The 19,433-nt window shown below is 30.9% G+C and overlaps 1 protein-coding gene across 1 annotated transcript; it reads left to right on the forward strand.

Moving 5' to 3' along the window:
* Positions 1 to 827: 827 nt before the first annotated feature.
* On the forward strand, positions 828 to 7,343 carry LOC136209394 (uncharacterized). The gene is made up of 8 exons (XM_066000847.1): positions 828 to 1,290; positions 1,626 to 1,712; positions 5,068 to 5,265; positions 5,369 to 5,449; positions 5,608 to 5,728; positions 5,837 to 6,142; positions 6,646 to 6,711; positions 7,084 to 7,343. The coding sequence occupies exons 3-8, from the start codon at positions 5,075 to 5,077 to the stop codon at positions 7,180 to 7,182; spliced, it is 864 nt and encodes a 287-aa protein (XP_065856919.1). The 5' UTR covers positions 828 to 1,290; positions 1,626 to 1,712; positions 5,068 to 5,074; the 3' UTR covers positions 7,183 to 7,343.
* Positions 7,344 to 19,433: the final 12,090 nt, after the last annotated feature.

The following is a 19,433-nucleotide window of genomic DNA, read 5'->3' on the forward strand; positions in this document are numbered from 1 at the left end:
ATCGGTCGGTTTGGTTTGAAAACCGAAATAACCGAATAACACTTAAAATAAGAACCGAACCTAACCGAATAATATTAGTAAACCGAACCGATTATTTCGGTCGGTTCGGATTTCGATTTTAACATATACTAACTAAAAATAAAAAATAAATTAATATATATAATTTTATAAGTCTTAATTAATTTAGTTTAATCTAAAAGTTTAAAAATAGTTACGTAAGTTGAGTAGCATATAACATAAAATTTATGCAAAGTTTGCAAAATTAAAAATTAAATTTTATTAAAATGTAATTACAAAAAAAATATCAAAATCAAAGTAATTCAAATTTTAAAGATATAAATAGTTGAATTTCAATCCTCTACAACCACAATTCGCATTATAACCATACTTTGCACTAATGTTATTGATTTGATCAATATTAGTGCAAAGTTTGAACAATATTAATATATTTTTCTTAGTAGAATAATATTAATGTATTAGATTTAACATTGATAAAAAAAAAATTATAAATAATTACGTTCGTTGGATGGTTGGAGAAAAATGCAAAGTCTCGGTCATATAAAATCTCTATCTAAATTATAAATCTAATTAATCTCTATTTCGGTCGGTTCGGTTAATTCGGTTAATTTGTCATAAAAACCGAACCGACCGATATTACCGATATTTTTTAATATTTAAAACCGAGACCAAACCTAATAGGCCGAAAACCGAACTGAGAAACTGAAATATATCGATTCGGTTGGTTATTTTGATTCGGTTCGGTTTAATCTGGTTAATGAACGAGTTGAGTGCTTTTCGCGGCTACTAATTGTTGCCGCTCTACAGCCTAGGGTTTTGCTTTGTGGCTTTGAGGAAGATTTCAAGCCTCTACGGCGACTCCGACTCGGATCCCGATTCCGACTCCCAACTCTCCACTAGCACTCCACTGCTTCTCCACTCCGCATCCAATAACGTTCAGTTGTTTTTGTTTAGTTCTACATCTAAGCTATTCTCAGTGCTCTGTTTCTCAAATCATAGGTCTCAAATTTAATCTTTGCCCACCTTATCCCTTCACTTACAACTATTTTTTCTCCCTTTACCAAAATTACAGATTACTAATTAGTTTGAAGCCCTAACTTTACATGATGTTGACATAGAGAGAGAGAGAGAGAGAGAGAGAGGCAGAGAGATCTTGAGGGAATGAAGCCCTGCCCTGCTGCTGCCATTTAGTTCTGCACTTCTTCTTCAATCTGCTTTCGAATCAACTTTCTCATCCTTTCTCCAGTTCTTCGCAATTCACCCACACAACAGGTAGGTAATTTTAAGCTGCAATTCTTCCATCGATAATTTGGTATATTGCTTTCTAATTTGCTATGCTATTTGATTAACCATAGGCAGCAGCCATGAATAATTAGGTATAGTCAATTATCATGGAAGAACAAAGCTGCCAATTGCTTTAACTATATATTGTACATTCCCCTTTGCCGTAAACTATATGTTATTTAAAAATTAGGGATAGTGAATAAGGGGGTGTTTGTATTAATAATAAAATACTAAACAAGCAAAAAGGACAGTTCCTCTTCATCATTTTCTTCTCCAGAATTCGATTTTTCTTCTCCCCTTTATAAGTTCGTTTTCTTCTCCAGGCCCACGGCGACCACCAGGACTCAGCCATCAGCCACATCCGTTTCTTACACAACCTCTATTCTGCGAAGGAATTGATCTCCAGCCAGGTTAGTTTGGTTTTCAATTTTTATTTTAAATCCCTAGCCCTAGGTTAGTTACTTCATTGTATTTACATGAATTTTTATTCAATTTGTCTTTCAATAGGTTTTTTCTTTCAATTTGACTTTCAAATTTTCTTTCCTTGCTTATTATTTTGATTACTATTCCAAATTGAGGTCTTTTCAATTTGTCTTTCAATTCCTAATTAGGAGTCCAATACTGTACTGTTTTGCTCCCAATTGAGAGTCAAATACTGTACTGTTTTGCTTTTGATTGCTTATTACTATTCGGAATTGAGGGCTTTTGATGATTACTGGTGTGCTGTTTTGCTTCATTTTAATTCATTCGTTTCAGTTGTGATGGATTCATCTCAATCTAATTAAGCACTTTTTAGCTGGAGGTGCTATAATTTATTATTCCAAGTGCCAAGTTGATGTATGAAAGGAATTTCCTTTTTCATTAATTTTGTTTTACAGTTGTTTGATCTTGTGAATTCATTCCTTTGCGTTGAGATTAAAATAAAAATGTGTAGTGTTTATAACAAAAATGTTCAACTCTCTCTTAATTTGACTTCTCTTTATATTCTCACTGCATTTTGTTACATCTCCAGAAATATCTATCTTGTTTAAAGGTCTACTTCACTGCCTCGTAATTTTATTGCGTATTAATGTTACGGAAATTTTGTTGTTAAATATTTGAGCCACAGGTCATCCGGAATCCTGGTTCCACCACTGTGTATTATACAACTATTTATACTGTGTTGTTGATTTCTCTTCTTCTTGTAATGAGTTATTTATTGAATGCTTTCATAAGTTTAATTGTATCAGCATATTGCTATTTGATAATTGTGCTTAATTGTATTGGCATATTGTTATTAGGATTCGTTATCAAGGCATGAAGAATCCCAAAGAGCCATTGTAATTTTGTTTTAAGAATGTTTATTAATACTTTCTAATGTATTTAGATATTTAACTATTATAATATTTAAATTTTTCATAAGATGTCGGTGGCGGAGATGCGTATGTTGAGATGGATGTGTGGTCATACGAGAAAGGATCGGGTGAGTAATGAAATAATTAGGACAAAAGTAGGGGTTACATCTATTGAGAATAAAATGAGGGAAAACCGACAAAGGCCATGTAAGACGAAGAGCGCTTGATGCGCCGGCTAGGAGGACTGAAGAGTGGCAAAGGAATGTAGTGGCGAGGGGTAGGGGAAGACCTAAGCAAACTTGGAGGAGGGTGAGAGTGATATGAGTTTATTGGGGATTGAGGAAAATATGGTAGTGGATAGGACAGAGTGGAGGGAAAGAATTTGTGTCGCTGACACGATTTGATTTCACGATTTTATATGATGGTTCATGTTAGCCGACCCCGAATCGTTTCGGGACTAAGGCTTTGTTGTTGTTGTTGTTGTATTACATTTTTTTGTGTATAACTTCTGATATTTTAATCCCCCTTAATTTTGAATCCTGGCTTCGCCACTGCTGCTATGTGATGTTAGTCTTCGATTAAATGCTGAAATGAGTATAGTTTAAGCAACAAGACCCACTTTAGTTTTAGTTTGGTTTTTTGCTGCAATGACAATCTTCTTCTGTCTGACTCAATCCATGATAATTAGTCAGTTTCAGTTAGATACGTAGTTAGGATTTCTGAAGACCACCTTATGCTTCATAAATATAAGATTGCCCTTGTAGCAAAACTAGCGGCTCTGTTTTCGGTTGTATAGATTGCATTCTCTTCCTCCAATTGTTTTCTTCTATCTGCCGTGCAGAGTCTCCAGTCCACACTCCGTGGACAACACGTGCAGCTGATCAGTTCCTTGTCTTCCAACAACCATTAAGTCCAGTGCTATCCATTTTCTCTAATACCTTACACTGTTGAGACACTTGGTGGTACAGGATTGTTTGATTGTGTATTTATAGCGAGATAAGATAGATTAATCCAAGTTAATGGAAGACTGATGTTCAACCTTTTCTCGGAGGCATATTGAAGATCTTTAGTGGCTCCTTGCATTTCTATATTGAACAAATAGTGATATGCAAACAACTGCAAATATGTTTAAGAAACTTTTAATGGTGATAACCTATGATGCACGGAAACTCTTCATGACAAGCGTTTCACAGATGCGGGAAACGGAAACTCTCGAAACTGATACGGAACGTTTCTGGGCACGTTTCCGTAATTACTCAAAATATGAAATGCATCATCTCTCAGTTTTTCAACGGTTTCCCTGCCTATTTCGATTAAAATTCTGGAAATTCAAACTTTTAATTTTGCAATTCGTATTCAGTCTAAGATTAGGAAAATTGAAACTTCTTATTTGACTAATAATTTTTCTTCCTTGTATCCTTCAATCTATATTTCTTTCTCCTATAATATTGTCTCTTAAATCTCGATTGAGCTTGGGCTTTCTTCATCTTGTTCTTCGTTCTTATTTTTTTTAATATATTATTATATTTTTAATATTTATAAATATGCCCATATATTTTTAATTTTTACATGTTTCCGTTTCCTATGTTTTTTAGAAATTACGTTTCCCGGTATCCGTTTTCGTTTTTGTATCCATTTCCGTGCAACATAGGTGATAACTCTTTCAGAAATTGTTCATGGTGATAGCTTCAAGATGATGCTGATGAAGATCTCGTATTTTCAGTTGCAATTTACATTTTACGATCCTGATTTTATTGCTTTGATGGCATAGGTTTAGCGAATTCAGTTGATCATCTTGAACCAACATAAGCTTTTTATTTTTGTTATACACTAAATTTGTTGCATGGATTGTCCACTCAAATGTTGAATAGATCATTTTGCATTTTTAATTTCTGGTTAAGTTTTCAGGTCTTAAGTAGGAAGTAGGATGCCTTTTTACACATCACTTCTGATTATTGGTTAAGAGTTCAATGATATTCACTGTCTTTATATATCCTGAAATTAACAAATTTGCAGATGTTAGTGTAACTTTCTAATTGGTTAAGCCTTCAATGTATCCACGTCTTTATGTGGGTAATGATAATCAAATTTGGGATGGATATAGGCATTAAAGCAGCATTTGTAAAACCTTTTAATGGTGCAAACTTCTTGAGAAATTTTGATGGTGATAACTTCAAGACGATACTAACAAAGATCTGGTGTTTCATTTGCAATTTTGTTTTTTTGAAGATCTCAATTTTCTTGTTGTGATAGCATAGGTTTAGCAATTCTGATAGTATTTGTAAATCGGTGCATGTGCTTATAGCATATAAACTGATTTGAGAATGGGTACCTACCCACTTCCATTCATCACTATGTAGTCTAGTTTTCCTATCAAAGGTGTTACTTTTTCATATATCCGTTATGCTGATGGGGAAGTAATCATTCTCAGATTCAAAATGAAATTGAAGAAGCAGAAACGACATCACAGGGCAGTTAGATTCTACACAACGTGTTTTGGATTCAGGCAGCCGTTTAAGATTCTTTGTGATGGAACATTTGTTCAACACCTCATAACAAATCGCATAGCACCTGCTGATAAAGCTGTGTCGAGTATCCTTTCTGGCCCAGTTAAACTATTCACCACCAGGTCTCCTTGCTTTCCTCTTTGAATGTTGCTATTCATTAAAATCTGAAGTTCATGGATTATTTATTCAATCTGGGTTATGTCTTTGTGTTACTGGGTTCTATAGATGTGTTCTTGCGGAGCTCAAAAGACTTGGTAATTCCTATTCTGAATCTCTTCTGGCTGCTCGACAACTCATGACAGCAAGGTAAGAGGCTCTACTCTCTGTCTCTCACTCTCTCCGTTGTAAATGATTTTATTTTTGTTTTGCATCAAACTTTGTCAATCAGTGGACTTTAGTTGCTATATACGGTTATGCACAGTTGCATTTTCCTAAATGGCATTGTAACTAATCTCCAATCTCAGATGTGATCATGAAAAGATAAAGAGTGCTGAAGCTTGTATAGTGGACATTATTGGAGAAAGTAATCCAGAGCACTTTTTTGTTGCCACACAGGATTTTGACATGCGGAAGAAATTTTGGGAGGTCAGTGTACCTCATCTCATTTTGTGGTGTTTTTTTTATGTTTTGGGATTACTATTATCTTTTTCCCCTTTATGATTAATTATTCCTAAAAATATAGCTATTCCGCAGGTTCCAGGTGTCCCTCTTATTTACGGTCTGAGAAATGCCCTCTTACTTGAGCCACCATCTTCATTTCAACATGAGTTCGTCAAGAACTCTGAAAAAGAACGCTCACATGTGACTGAAAGAGAATATAAATTGTTAAAGCAAAGGACCAAAAGCATATTGCAAAATGAAGAACCTGAACATTCTTCTGATGAAAATGAAGATTCCAGAGATCAAACTTCTGAAATGCAGCCAGTTAAAATGAATCACAGAGCAAATAAGGGCATGGAAATCAAGGATAGAATTCAATTTAAAAGAAAGAGAGCAAAGGTATCATCTTTTCTTCTTTTCCTCATAGAGTCTTTGTGCCTTCGATTTCTGCTTCAAGCATGTGGAAGCTGTTAAGCCAGCAACTATATTACTTTTCATGTAATTCTAGTAACCTATGTCACTTCTATTAGGAAACGAGTTTCTCGAAAACATTATCAACAAAGCATGTTGTGCATATAGGATAATTCAGAATTGATAAATATGCATCTAAAACTATTATCCATCTTTACCAGCTAAGGTACATTTCTATTTCCAACATAATGTTTTTGATACCTATTCCATATGCTTTTAAAGTACCATTTGTGACGTATTATGGGGGAGGATTGCACTGCACTATTTGATTCGTTAGATGTCAAAGAAGCAGCATAATCTGATTTGATTTTTATTTTTGGGTACATATTTGGATTAATTGAAACACAATTATACATGATTGATGTGATTTATTCATTTGCAGCCTCATTTGAGCCTCATACGTTTAGCTTTGTGTTTTTTAATTTTGCCAGGGACCAAACCCACTTTCGTGCAAGAAGAAAAAGAAAGATGACAATCCAAAGTCTTCATCAGTTGAGGTGTGTATGTATAACTTAGTCTGCTCATATTTTTTCATTCTGTTGGACTCTTATGTCTAGTAGAGCTGGGCTTCTTTTAGCGTTAATCAGTGCATATAGCAAAGAAAAATAGGTTTATTGGATGTAGCTAGATCACAAGGGATTCAAAATCCAAGTTGTTTGATATGGATGTACTTGAAGTGCCCTTGACTATGCTCATTGAATGAGATAGAAAAATTACTGTTGATCATCATTGAAGACCTGTGAGGCTGTGATGCATTTGCACCATACTAGTTTAATGTTTTGTATAAGAAGGTGCATTCTTTTGTATGCTCGAAGTATGAGGTGAAACGATAAGCAAAAGTTTGGTAAAATGTTGTTGGTTGTGCGCAGGAAAATAATGCAGGAAAAGACGGTGTGAGAATTAGGAGCAGGGGAAAAAGGAAGAGATCACGCAAGGGCACTGAAATTGCCCATTCACAGGGAGATTAATAATGGATCTCCGAATTTTGATTGTGTTTAATTTTGTTGAAATTATGTATGGTTAGATAGTATGATGTTAACTTCAACTTTGGAGATGCAATGCTCGTTAAAATCCGTAAAATTAAAATTCAACTGTTACTATTATAAAGTATTATTCGTTAAATGGTTTAGTTTTTGTTTAAACTGAATTTATGTTGTTGTCCATTCAACCATGTATTAGTGGCATGGGTATTTTTCTTCTTATGGTGATATGTTAGAATATTTTCGGTGGTAGATATGTTATTTTAATATCTAACTATATATAAATTGTTAAAGAAAAGGTTTAAATAATTTGTCCAGATTCTCTCATCGGCTATTTGAAATATCTATTGTTTTGCTAGGTGGATTTAGAGTACTAAAGAGATATTTTAAATAAGTTTAAGGAGCTTAAAGAGTTTGGTTTGATTTGATAAAAAATGTAAAAAAAATTGAACTGCTATATAGTTGTTGAGATAATAAGTCGAAAATATTTTAATTTTTTTTGATAAAGTAAATTTAGTGAGGTACTATAGTGATTTTTATTTTTTAATTAAATTTGGTTTTTTGATTTAAAATTGAATCAACTGAATATTTTGGTTTGGTATTATTTTGGTTTTACATTTTATTCGGTTTATCAATTATGTTGATAATATTCAGTTTTTTGGGTTCAGTTTTGAATTGATGTACACTTCCCTAGAAGTTGAAAGACAAAACAAACCCAAATTTTATTTTTCTCACCCGTACCAAATTCCTATAACACAACACAGATCACTAATTATGTAAAAATTCAACTATTTACAATATTCTCAAATGAATTAATTTTTTAGAATAAGATAATTAATTATTATTTTATTTATTTATTTCCAAACAAACAAACAATTTGATGAGATACAAAAACAAGCAATTAATAAATAAAATCATAGGAAAACCATGCGATTTATTTTATCCATACAAGCATATGATAATCAAACACATGAACAAGGAAATTATAATTTGCGGAACATTACACTTGACGGCGCCGTTATAAACATCTGTGTCGCCATGGACGAGTTTTTCAGCAGCATGCTTGGTGTTGTCAATGGCAGTTGTGGTACCTTTTATGCTGTTTTTCAAGGCATTTACACTTCTCTCTACTGCGTTCTTTGTGTTGTTTATGCTCGATATTGTCCCTGAGATCACGTTTTTGCCCTCTTCAACTGCATTTTCACCTTTCTCGATCATCTCGCCGGCGGAATTCATGTCTGACCGGACGGTCACCGATGAACAAAGAAGGCCGATTATGAAGACCGAAACCGAGACGACATATGGAGACATTTCTGATTTTGTTTTGGGGGCGATAAAACCTCAGAAATGTCAAGAGAGAAAACGTATTTAAAGAATTACATCTCTTTCAATATTTCCCATTTTTTAAAAAAATAGACATTATAACTAACTAAATTAATCCATCTTTTTCAATACGAAATAAAAAAATGTATTGAAGATATTCATGTATACTTACTTAAATTTCTTAAATAAATGTTTGCAATCTTAATTATACTTTAGATAACACTTTAGTAAGAAAACACAATTTTTTATTTTTAGAATCCGTCCCTAATTCCGTCAGTACAGTCGAATTTGTCACAAATTCTGGAAAACGAAATTACTGACAAAGCTAATTAATGAAGGATTATTAATTACTTTTGTTGTGCATGGATTTGAAGTTAAGATATTGTTAAGTCCAAGTAGTAGCTGGTGAGTCACAATTGATTTATGAAGGAAAATAGGAAATTCACCTTTAATTTCTTGTTGGCAAAGTCTATTTTTCCCAAAAAAAAATTAGATAAACATTAAAAATATTAATGAATATTAGGAAGTACTAGTATTTAAGACAATTAAATTTAATGTATTCTTTATTTAAGAAAAGAAAAAAATAGTACTATGTAAATAAGTTATGAAAAGCTTTGATGTGAAGAAGGGTGTAACTTAACCAATGACATTGATGTTTCATCTTAAAGTTAAAGATTGAAATGTATTTCATCAAAAAAAAAAAAAAAAAAAAAAAGATTGAAATGTATATTTCTCTTCGGCATGTGTTCTGCAAGTTTTTTTTTATGTAACCAATGACGGATATACACGTGATATTAGTTGTGGGGTGTTTATTTAAATAATTTTAGTTTTTTTACTCCAAAGACAAAAAAAAAAGTGTTTGGTTATATTCATAAAATAATAGCTTTAGTTTTTTTTATACAAACTATCGGGATTAGTTCGGATATAATGGGTTCAGAGTGGCTCCAACATTTAGCTTTCTCTCCCTATAAATTCATTCGCTCTCTTCTAACCAAAAAACACATAAATGATCTTAAAACGAAAATTTTCAAGAGTTAAATTTCTTTAGAATATCATTAACTCTTCAAATTTTTTATTTTGAGAACGTCAACGGTCGTTTTGAGATGTTAAGTGGCCACCGGTGTTAAAAAGTGTAATGTTCAATGACTATACTGTTAAGAATAGAAGTTCAGTGACCACAATGTTAAATGAGTAAAGTTCAGTGGCCATTGTTGTAATTTACCCCCTAATTTTTTCAGGTTTCGATCCCATGACTCCATTCTGATTTTCTATATATGATTACTATTAAATTCAGATAGAGAAATATAATTATTTATATACACTTTCTTTAACAATTGAGATCTAAATAGTTACTGTAATTAAAAAATGTTTAGGATTGGAGGCCCCTTAAATTAGAAGTCATAATTGAAATATATCAGAATGGATCATGCGCGATACAAACATATAACGTACAATCCATGGTAAATCACTACAAAATCAAACAACAATGAGAATATGAGGGATTTGTGCAAATAGGGGTACTTTTGAAAAAATGTATTGGAATAGTCTAGTTTGATAGCATATCTCTAAATGGGTCTAAAAGTATAAATGGACCTCTCTATTGGACCAGTTTTATAAATTTTCCTTCTTCATTTTCATGCTTAAACACTAATTGAAAATAATATACTTTGATTAAACAGAACATCGTGTATGAGATTCACTACACTATGCCTTTTTTTAGGAAAAATTATAAAAATAAACCTTATAGTTTGACAGATTTGCAAAGACAATGTACATTGTTTAAAAGTTTACAAACAGAGGGCTTGTGCTTTTTGCACTTTACAAACTCAGTCATTTCTTTAAAAATTAATGCTGTGACTATTTACCTAAAAAGGGAGTGATTTGGAGCAATTAAAAAGACTAATTTTGTAAATTATCCAAAATTCAACCTCCAACTTTGCAAATTAACTAAACCACAAGTATTGTTTGGTTGAAAAGTTGACCCAAATATCCTTTAACTGTAAAATTCACAAAGTACAGACCATTGTTTGCAAACTTTTAAACCATGATGATTTTCTTTGTAAATCTTTTAAACCACAAGGTTTATTTTTATATTCTTTTTCTTTCGTCATTTTTACAACCTTGATATGACATTTTTTTTAAATTTCACTTATTGAATGTCACACCTGACCCTAGACGACCTCAATTGGCATTGGACGTGAAATAGAAAGATCATAATCAATACTTAGGAGTCTCCAATTTATCCAAATATCATAATATCATATTTATTTATTTATTTTGGCATTCCTCTTCAATATATATTCTAAAATAATTCATATTCCTACTACATTAGTCATTCGAGGACCTCAACATATATTTACCAACTCCATTATATTACAATTGCAATACCAAAGTTCTAACCGTAATTCTAACAATAAGCAGTCAACTTCCAAACCTCGCCTAATTGGTAGGTAACCTTCTCTATATCCTGTACTTTCTCCCCTAAAAACATTAAAACATTTAAAAAAACGTGAGACAAAAATCCCAGTAAGAAACTATCATCTATAAAAACCAACTTTACTTAACATAGCTACATATATACATTTATAAAAGATTTAATCAAAACCTTATAAAATATACTCAAAACTTAAGTTCATAAAATAAAATTTGTGTATGTGTATCCATCCTCGAATTCCACCCGTGTAGCTTATCATAACATCAATCATATCAATAATCGAGATATCACATTCATATCTTGTTCCTTGCCTAACGTTAGGACTACCAGCCGTGCACTCTGGCCATACCGCCATTAGGTATGGTCTTACAACTTACAACTTCTACCTCGGGCAATCCTAGATGGACAAAACCATTTTATCTTTATATCACAACTCATAAAAATCAAATTTGGACTTCAATCCAAAATAATAATAACAACAATAACCGCAACAGATTTCTCAATCCAAAAACAATTCGTAAGAAATCATCAAATTCATTTTATTCAATATATATATACATTGAAATCAAAAACATATATTGATATATGTATATACTTCACTGCTTCATAATCAAGCTCACAATTTTTCAATTCTCCAAAATATCAATCCTTAATCAATAAAATTCCAAAGTTAATCAATCAAACGAAACCTCAAATCAACATAACCAAGTAAAATTTGAAATTCACATAGAAGCTGTCACATCCAGGTCTAAATTTCTAGAATTTATATCTTGATATTAATATATATTATCATTATTAGGTGGGTGATTTTTATTTAGTTTTATGGGAAAAGTTTGGAGTTAATTTGATGGTTTTATGTGTAAATTAAAAGTTAGGATAATTTTTAAAAGATTATAAAAAGATGGAGGATTAAATATGATATTTGCCAAACTTTTCTCAATCATTCCATAGAATATCGGATGATCATCATCTGATATATCTAAATCTTTTCTTTCTTTCTTTGTTTTTCTATTCCTTTTTAAAATTCATCAATTTTCTCTGAACCGTTTCTTCACCGTTTCTTTGATTTACGGAGATTCGACCATCCGAATCACTCGAAATTGGAAACATAGCATCTTTATGCATAGATCTAAATCCTAACCGAAAAGTTTTTGAATTTCGGCAGTGTTTGGAAGGGAAACGTCTTAAACAGAATTTAGAGGCGAATCGATCGGGTGTATTTTGTTCAATTAGTAGCCAAGGTAAGTAACTATCAACTATATTTTGAGTTTATGTATATATATATATATATAATCAAAGAAGTTTTAGAAATTAATATTTTAGGGTTATGTAGGAATTTTGTAAAATTGAGGTTTTTCATGATTTTGCTTTTTCTTGTGAAATTACGGTTCAAATGAAGCTATTGACTATGCTTCTATGTGAATTTCAGATTTTACTTGATTATGTTGATTTAAGACTTAATTTGGTTGTTTTACATATATACATATATGTTTTTGGTTTCCATATACAAAATGAATTTGATGATTTCTTACGAATTGTTTTTGGATTGAGAAATTTGGTGCAGTTATTGTTGTTATTATTTTGGATTGAAATCCAAATATGATTTTTATGATACAAAAGGGCTAATTGAAGCCAAATGATTTATGAGTATGAAATAGTTTGCAATTTGATTGTGAAAGGAAATTTGAATACATTATGATTTTATGATTTTATATCCATCGAGAGTTATCCGGATCGGTGGTTTTATATTTGAAGACCATGTTCAGTGAGGGACATGACCTGTGTACACAGTCTGAAGACCTATTGGGTATGACAGCGAAGTGTTGGGTAAGACCATATGGGATAGGCAATGTTAAGAGACGTCTCGACTATATATGTGATTATGGATTGATATTTAAGGGGAGAAACTCGAGGATGGATACAATGTTTTACGTTCATTTGGATTATGTTTTCGGTTATGATTGATTTTGATATAAGGTTTTACATTTGATTGATTACAGGTTGGTTTAATAAAACATTCATTTGATTATGAATTGGTTTGATGAAACGTTTATTTGTTTTGATTCGTTTTGACAAGACAAAGGTTTTGATTAAATCCATGTATAAATGTATATATGTAGCTATGTTAAGTAAAGTTGGTTTTTATAGCTGATAGTTTCTTACTGAGATTTTTGTCTCACGTTTTTACATGTTTTAATGTTTTTAGGTGATAAAGTACAGGATATAGAGAAGGTTACCAACCGATAGGGTGAGGTTTGGACGTTGGCTGCTTATTGTTAGAATTATGGTTAGAACTTTGGTATTTCAATTGTAATATATATGATATTATGATATTGGGATAAATTGGAGACTCCTAAGTGTTGATTACAATCTTTCTATTTCACGCTCGATGCCGATTGAGGTCGTCTAGGGTCGGGTGTGACAGTTTGGTATCAGAGCTCTAGGTTAAATTATTCGGACCTAAGGTTGATAATAATTGAGGAATATCGATATTTGGTGATAGCTAAGAAATAATTTGGAATGTTTCGAGGATTTAGTAACTAGCTAATGAGGTGTAAAAATGAGATTTGATGGTTAGCAATATCTAGGTATATAAAAATTAGTAAATTATTTGATATTTGGTGATATGGGTTCCATACTTGATATTAAGTATGATTTGGAGTTGATATTTGAGAGTTTAATAGTTAGCTTACAACATATATATATATATGAGATATATAGATTTGAACTAGAGATAATAGAGAATTGTCTATATAGGTGCTGTGGGAGAATCAAATTCGTATCTGAATCTTATGATGCATTTTTCGACTAGATAGAGGTCGAATCTGTCATAGAGTCCTAAATGAAAGTTCTTTATTATTATCTTACGTTTCCAAGAGTTTTTGAATCGCCTTAATCGGACTCCGTGTGAAAAAGTTATGCTGGAAACGGCATATGTTGGTCATTTTAGCGTTAAATCAGAATTTGGTTTTTGCTTTGATTTTTCTCCTTATTAGGACTATAGGAGATTGAGGAAATGATAGAGTGATCAATTGAAGATAATAGATATGAGATTGAGAAAGATACAATATGAAGGTTTCATTTAATGGTTTTGGAAGTTGATTAATGATTGAGAGATTATAACATGAATTTAGTGTATTATAGAATCTTAAGTTGAATAAATGAGATCTGAAATTTAAATTACTGTTTTATTAGTGAACTTCATTGGGTTAAGGTTTAGAATTATTGAGAGTTATATACATGATGTTTAGAGAGATACCGATGTTAGTGATCAATGAGAAGTAAAGTGGGAGAATATATTTGGAGTTCATGATTTGATGATTAAATATGAAAATTTGGTAAGCTTAAATAGGGTTTGAGGAAAATAATTAAGATATGAGTTTTGAGGACGTATTTTTCTGATCTTAAGCACAATTTGAGGTAGGAAATTAAGAGATAAAGATGAAAGAAGTTATTTGGAGTTGAAGTTATTTCGAGTTGAAGTTTGTGTGATTATGGTTTAATTTATATAAGGATCAAATTGAGTTTTTATAGTTCAAATAAGAAAATTGAAGGAGTCAAATGGAGACTTATAAAAGTGATGTTGATATTAAGGGTTTATGAAATGACTCTTATTGATAGGAAATTATATCATCATAATAAGGTTTATAGTTGATTGATAATGATGATTGAAGTTAATGATACGAATCATGATTGGAGTCAAAATTTATAGATATAAGTATTGTTATTATGATGAAGTAAGATTATGTGCTGATGCAAATTATTGATTCAGATTATTAGAATTTGAGGTCTTATGATGATTATGAGGAATCTTGATAATGTGAAATAATTTTGTGATCTTGGAGATTATTTGAGGAAGAAAATTTAGATTAGAGAGCGTGATTTCGAGGACAAAATTTTTTGAAGGTGGGGAGAATTGTCACGTCCAGGTCTAAATTTCTAGAATTTATATCTTGATATTAATATATATTATCATTATTAGGTGGGTGATTTTTATTTAGTATTATGGGAAAAGTTTGGAGTTAATTTGATGGTTTTATGTGTAAATTAAAAGTTAGGATAATTTTTAAAAGATTATAGAAAGATGGAGGATCAAATATGATATTTGCCAAACTTTTCTCAATCATTCAAGGAGAATATCGGATGATCATCATCTGATATATCTAAATCTTTTCTTTCTTTCTTTGTTTTTCTATTCCTTTTTAAAATTCATCAATTTTCTCTGAACCGTTTCTTCAACGTTTCTTTGATTTACGGAGATTCGACCGTCCGAATCACTCAAAATTGGAAACATAGCATTTTTATGCATAGATCTAAATTCTAACCGAAGAGTTTTTGAGTTTCGGCAGTGTTTGGAGGGGAATCGTCTTAAACATAATTTAAAGGCGAATCGATCGGGTGTATTTTGTTCAATTAGTAGCCAAGGTAAATAACTATCAACTATATTTTGAGTTTATATATATATATATATATATATATATATATATATATATATATATATATATATATAATCAAAGAAGTTTTAGAAATTGATATTTTAGGGTTATGCAGAAATTTTGTAAAATTGGGGTTTTTCATGATTTTGTTTTTTCTTGTGAAATTACGGTTCAAATGAAGCTATTGACTATGCTTCTATGTGAATTTCAGATTTTACTTGATTATGTTGATTTAAGACTTAATTTGGTTGTTTTACATATATACATATATGTTTTTGGTTTCCATATACAAAATGAATTTGATGATTTCTTACGAATTGTTTTTGGATTCAGAAATCTGGTGCGGTTATCGTTGTTATTATTTTGGATTGAAATCCAAATATGATTTTTACGATACAAAAGGGCTAATTGAAGCCAAATGATTTATGAGTATGAAATAGTTTGCAATTTGATTGTGAAAGGAAATTTGAATACATTATGATTTTATGATTTTATATCCATCGAGAGTTATCCGGATCGGTGGTTTTATATTTGAAGACCATGTTCAGTGAGGGACATGGCATGTGTACACAGTCTGAAGACCTATTGGGTATGGCAGTAAAGTGTTGGGTAAGACCATATGGGATAGGCAATGTTAAGAGACGTCTCGACTATATATGTGATTATGGATTGATATTTAAGGGGAGAAACTCGAGGATGGATACAATATTTTACGTTCATTTGGATTATGTTTTCGGTTATGATTGATTTTGATATAAGGTTTTACATTTGATTGAGTACAAGTTGGTTTAATAAAACATTCATTTGATTATGAATTGGTTTGATGAAACGTTTATTTGTTTTGATTCGTTTTGACAAGACAAAGGTTTTGATTAAATTCCTGTATAAATGTATATATGTAGCTATGTTAAGTAAAGTTGGTTTTTATAGCTGATAGTTTTTTACTGAGATTTTTGTCTCACGTTTTTAAATGTTTTAATGTTTTTAGGTGATAAAGTACAGGATATAGAGAAGGTTACCAACCGATAGGGTGAGGTTTGGACGTTGGCTGCTTATTGTTAGAATTATGGTTAAAACTTTGGTATTTCAATTGTAATATATATGATATTATGATATTGGGATAAATTGGAGACTCCTAAGTGTTGATTACAATCTTTCTATTTCACGCTCGATGCCAATTGAGGTCGTCTAGGGTCGGGTGTGACAGAAGCATAGTCAATAGCTTCATTTGAACCATAATTTCACAATAAAAAGCAAAATCATGAAAAACCTCAATTTTACAAAATTCCTGCATAACCCTAAAATATCAATTTCCGAAAATTCTTTGATTATATATATATATATATCCATATACATAAAACCCAAAATATAGTTGATAGTTACTTACATTGGCTACTAATTGAAGAAAACACATTCGTTCAATTCGCCTCTAAATTCTGTCTAAGACGTTTCCCTTCAAATAATGTCGAAACTCAAAAACTCTTCGGTTAGGACTTAGATCTATACATAAGGATGCTATGTTTTAAATTTCGAGTGATTCGGACGCTATGTTTTAAATTTCGAGTGATTCGGACGGTCGAATCTCCATAAATCAAAGAAACGGTGAAGAAACGGTTCAGAGAAAACTGATGAATTTAGAAGGAATAGAAAAAGAAAAGAAAAGGAAAAAAAGAAGAAGATAATGATCATTGTATAAACTCTAGAAGAATTGAGATATATATCACAAATTTGACAAATATCGCGTTTGATCCTCCATCTTTATATAATCTTTTAAAAATTATTCTAAACTTTTAATTTACACATAAAACCATCAAATTAACTACAAACTTTTTCTATAACACCAAATTAATATCACACACCTAATAATTATAATATATATTACTACCAAGGTATAAATTCTAAAAATTTAAACACGGTCGTGACAATTCTCCCTACCTTAAAAAATTTTATCCACGAAATTCATATTCTCTAATCTATCTTAATTTCCTTCCAGTAACTCCATCATTTATCCATATCCACATCACTGTAATGTAGCTATGTTAAGTAAAGTTGGTTTTTATAGCTGATAGTTTCTTACTGAGATTTTTGTCTCACATTTTTTTTAAATGTTTTAATGTTTTTAGGGGAGAAAGTACAGGATATAGAGAAGGTTACCGACCAATTAGGCGAGGTTTGGAAGTTATCTGCTTATTGCTAGAATTACGGTTAGAACTTTGGTATTGCAATTGTAATATAATGGAATTGGTAAATATATGTTGAGGTCCTCGAATCACTAATGTAGTAGGAATATGAATTATTTTAGAATATATATTGAAGAGGAAGGTCAAAATAAATAAATAAATATGATATTATGATATTTGGATAAATTGGAGACTCCTAAATATTGATTATGATCTTTCTATTTCACGTCCGATGCCGATTGAGGTCGTCTAGGGTCGGGTGTGACACTTTGGTATCAAAGCTCTATGTTAAATTCTTCGGACCTAAGGTGATAGCTAAGAAATAATCGATAGTAATTGAGGAATATGAATATTTGGTGATAGCTAAGAAATAATAGATAGTAATTGAGGAATATGGATATTGGGTGAAAGCTAAGAAATAATTTGGAAGCTTTCGAGGATTGAGTAACTAGCTAAGGAGGGGTAGAAATGAGAATTGATGGTTAGTAAAATATTGGGTGTATGAAAATTAGTTAATTATTTGATATTTGGCTACATGAGTTACATACATGATATTAAGTATGACTTGAAGTTGATATTTTAAAGTTTAATAGTTAGCTTACAACCATATATATATATATGAGATATGAGTAAATTATAACTTTGAGCTAGAGATAATAGAGAATTGTCTATATAGGTGCTGCGTGAGAATCAGATTCGTATCTGAATCTTATGATGCATTTTTCGACTAGATATAGCCCGAATCTGTCATAGAGTCCTAAATGAAAGTTCTTTATTTTTGTCTTACGTTTCCATGGGTTTTTGAATCGCCTTAATCGAACTCTGTATGAAGAAATTAGGCTGGAAACGACATCTGTTGGTCTTTTTAGCTATCAACCGGAATTTGGTTTTTGTTTTGATTTTTTTTTCTTTATTTGAGAGACACTGCTACTGGTTTACATGATAAGTTGGTCTTCTTAGAAATATAAGAAATGATAAAGTGATCAATTGAAAATAATAAATATGGGAAAATATCAATTTCTGCAAATTCTTTGATTATATATATATATATATATCCATATACATAAAACTCAATATATAGTTGATAGTTACTTACCTTGGCTACTAATTGAAGAAAGCACACTCGTTCAATTCGCTTTTAAATTCTGTCTAAGACGTTTCCCTCCAAACACTGTTGAAACTCAAAAACTCTGGTTAGGACTTAGATCTATACATAAGGATGCTATGTTTTAAATTTCGAATGATTCGGATGGTCGAATCTCCGTAAATCAAAGAAACGGTGGAGAAACGATTCAAAAAAAACTGATGAATTTAAAAGGAATAGAAAAAGAAAAGAAAAGAAAATAAAAGAAAAAGGTAATTATCATCGTATAAACTCCAGAAGAATTGAGATATATATCTCAAATTTGATAAATATCGCGTTTGATACTCCATCTTTATATAATCTTTTAAAAATTATTCTAAACTTGTAATTTACACATAAAACCATTAAATTAACTCCAAACTTTTTCTATAACACAAAATTAATATTACACACCTAATAATTATAATATATATTACTATCAAGGTATAAATTCTAAAAATTTAGACACGATCGTGATATTGAAAATATCAATAAAGCTCAATTCATTAACTCTTTTCTAAATATAAAAAACATACATATGAGTAGTATTGATTTTTGATGCAACATTCTTCTCATATATTGCCTAATTTATTGTAGGTTATTTCAAAAGGAGAATTCTACCAAGAAATTTAAATTTAAATATTAAAAATATATTACATATACGAACCAAAAAAAAATATTACATATTTATATATTTTGAATATTAAATATATAAAATTGTATTTTTAATATTTAAATTTGTT

This window comes from Euphorbia lathyris, chromosome 1, assembly GCF_963576675.1.
Source record: "Euphorbia lathyris chromosome 1, ddEupLath1.1, whole genome shotgun sequence".
Taxonomy (NCBI): domain Eukaryota; kingdom Viridiplantae; phylum Streptophyta; class Magnoliopsida; order Malpighiales; family Euphorbiaceae; genus Euphorbia; species Euphorbia lathyris.

Bases quoted from the DNA above. Each gene is read 5' to 3' on its own strand.
- LOC136209394 (XM_066000847.1), top strand. From the start codon at position 5,075: ATGAAATTGAAGAAGCAGAAACGACATCACAGGGCAGTTAGATTCTAC. The intron at 5,266-5,368 runs GTCTCCTTGCTT...TGGGTTCTATAG, and splicing joins GTTAAACTATTCACCACCAG to ATGTGTTCTTGCGGAGCTCA. The intron at 5,450-5,607 runs GTAAGAGGCTCT...CTCCAATCTCAG, and splicing joins CGACAACTCATGACAGCAAG to ATGTGATCATGAAAAGATAA.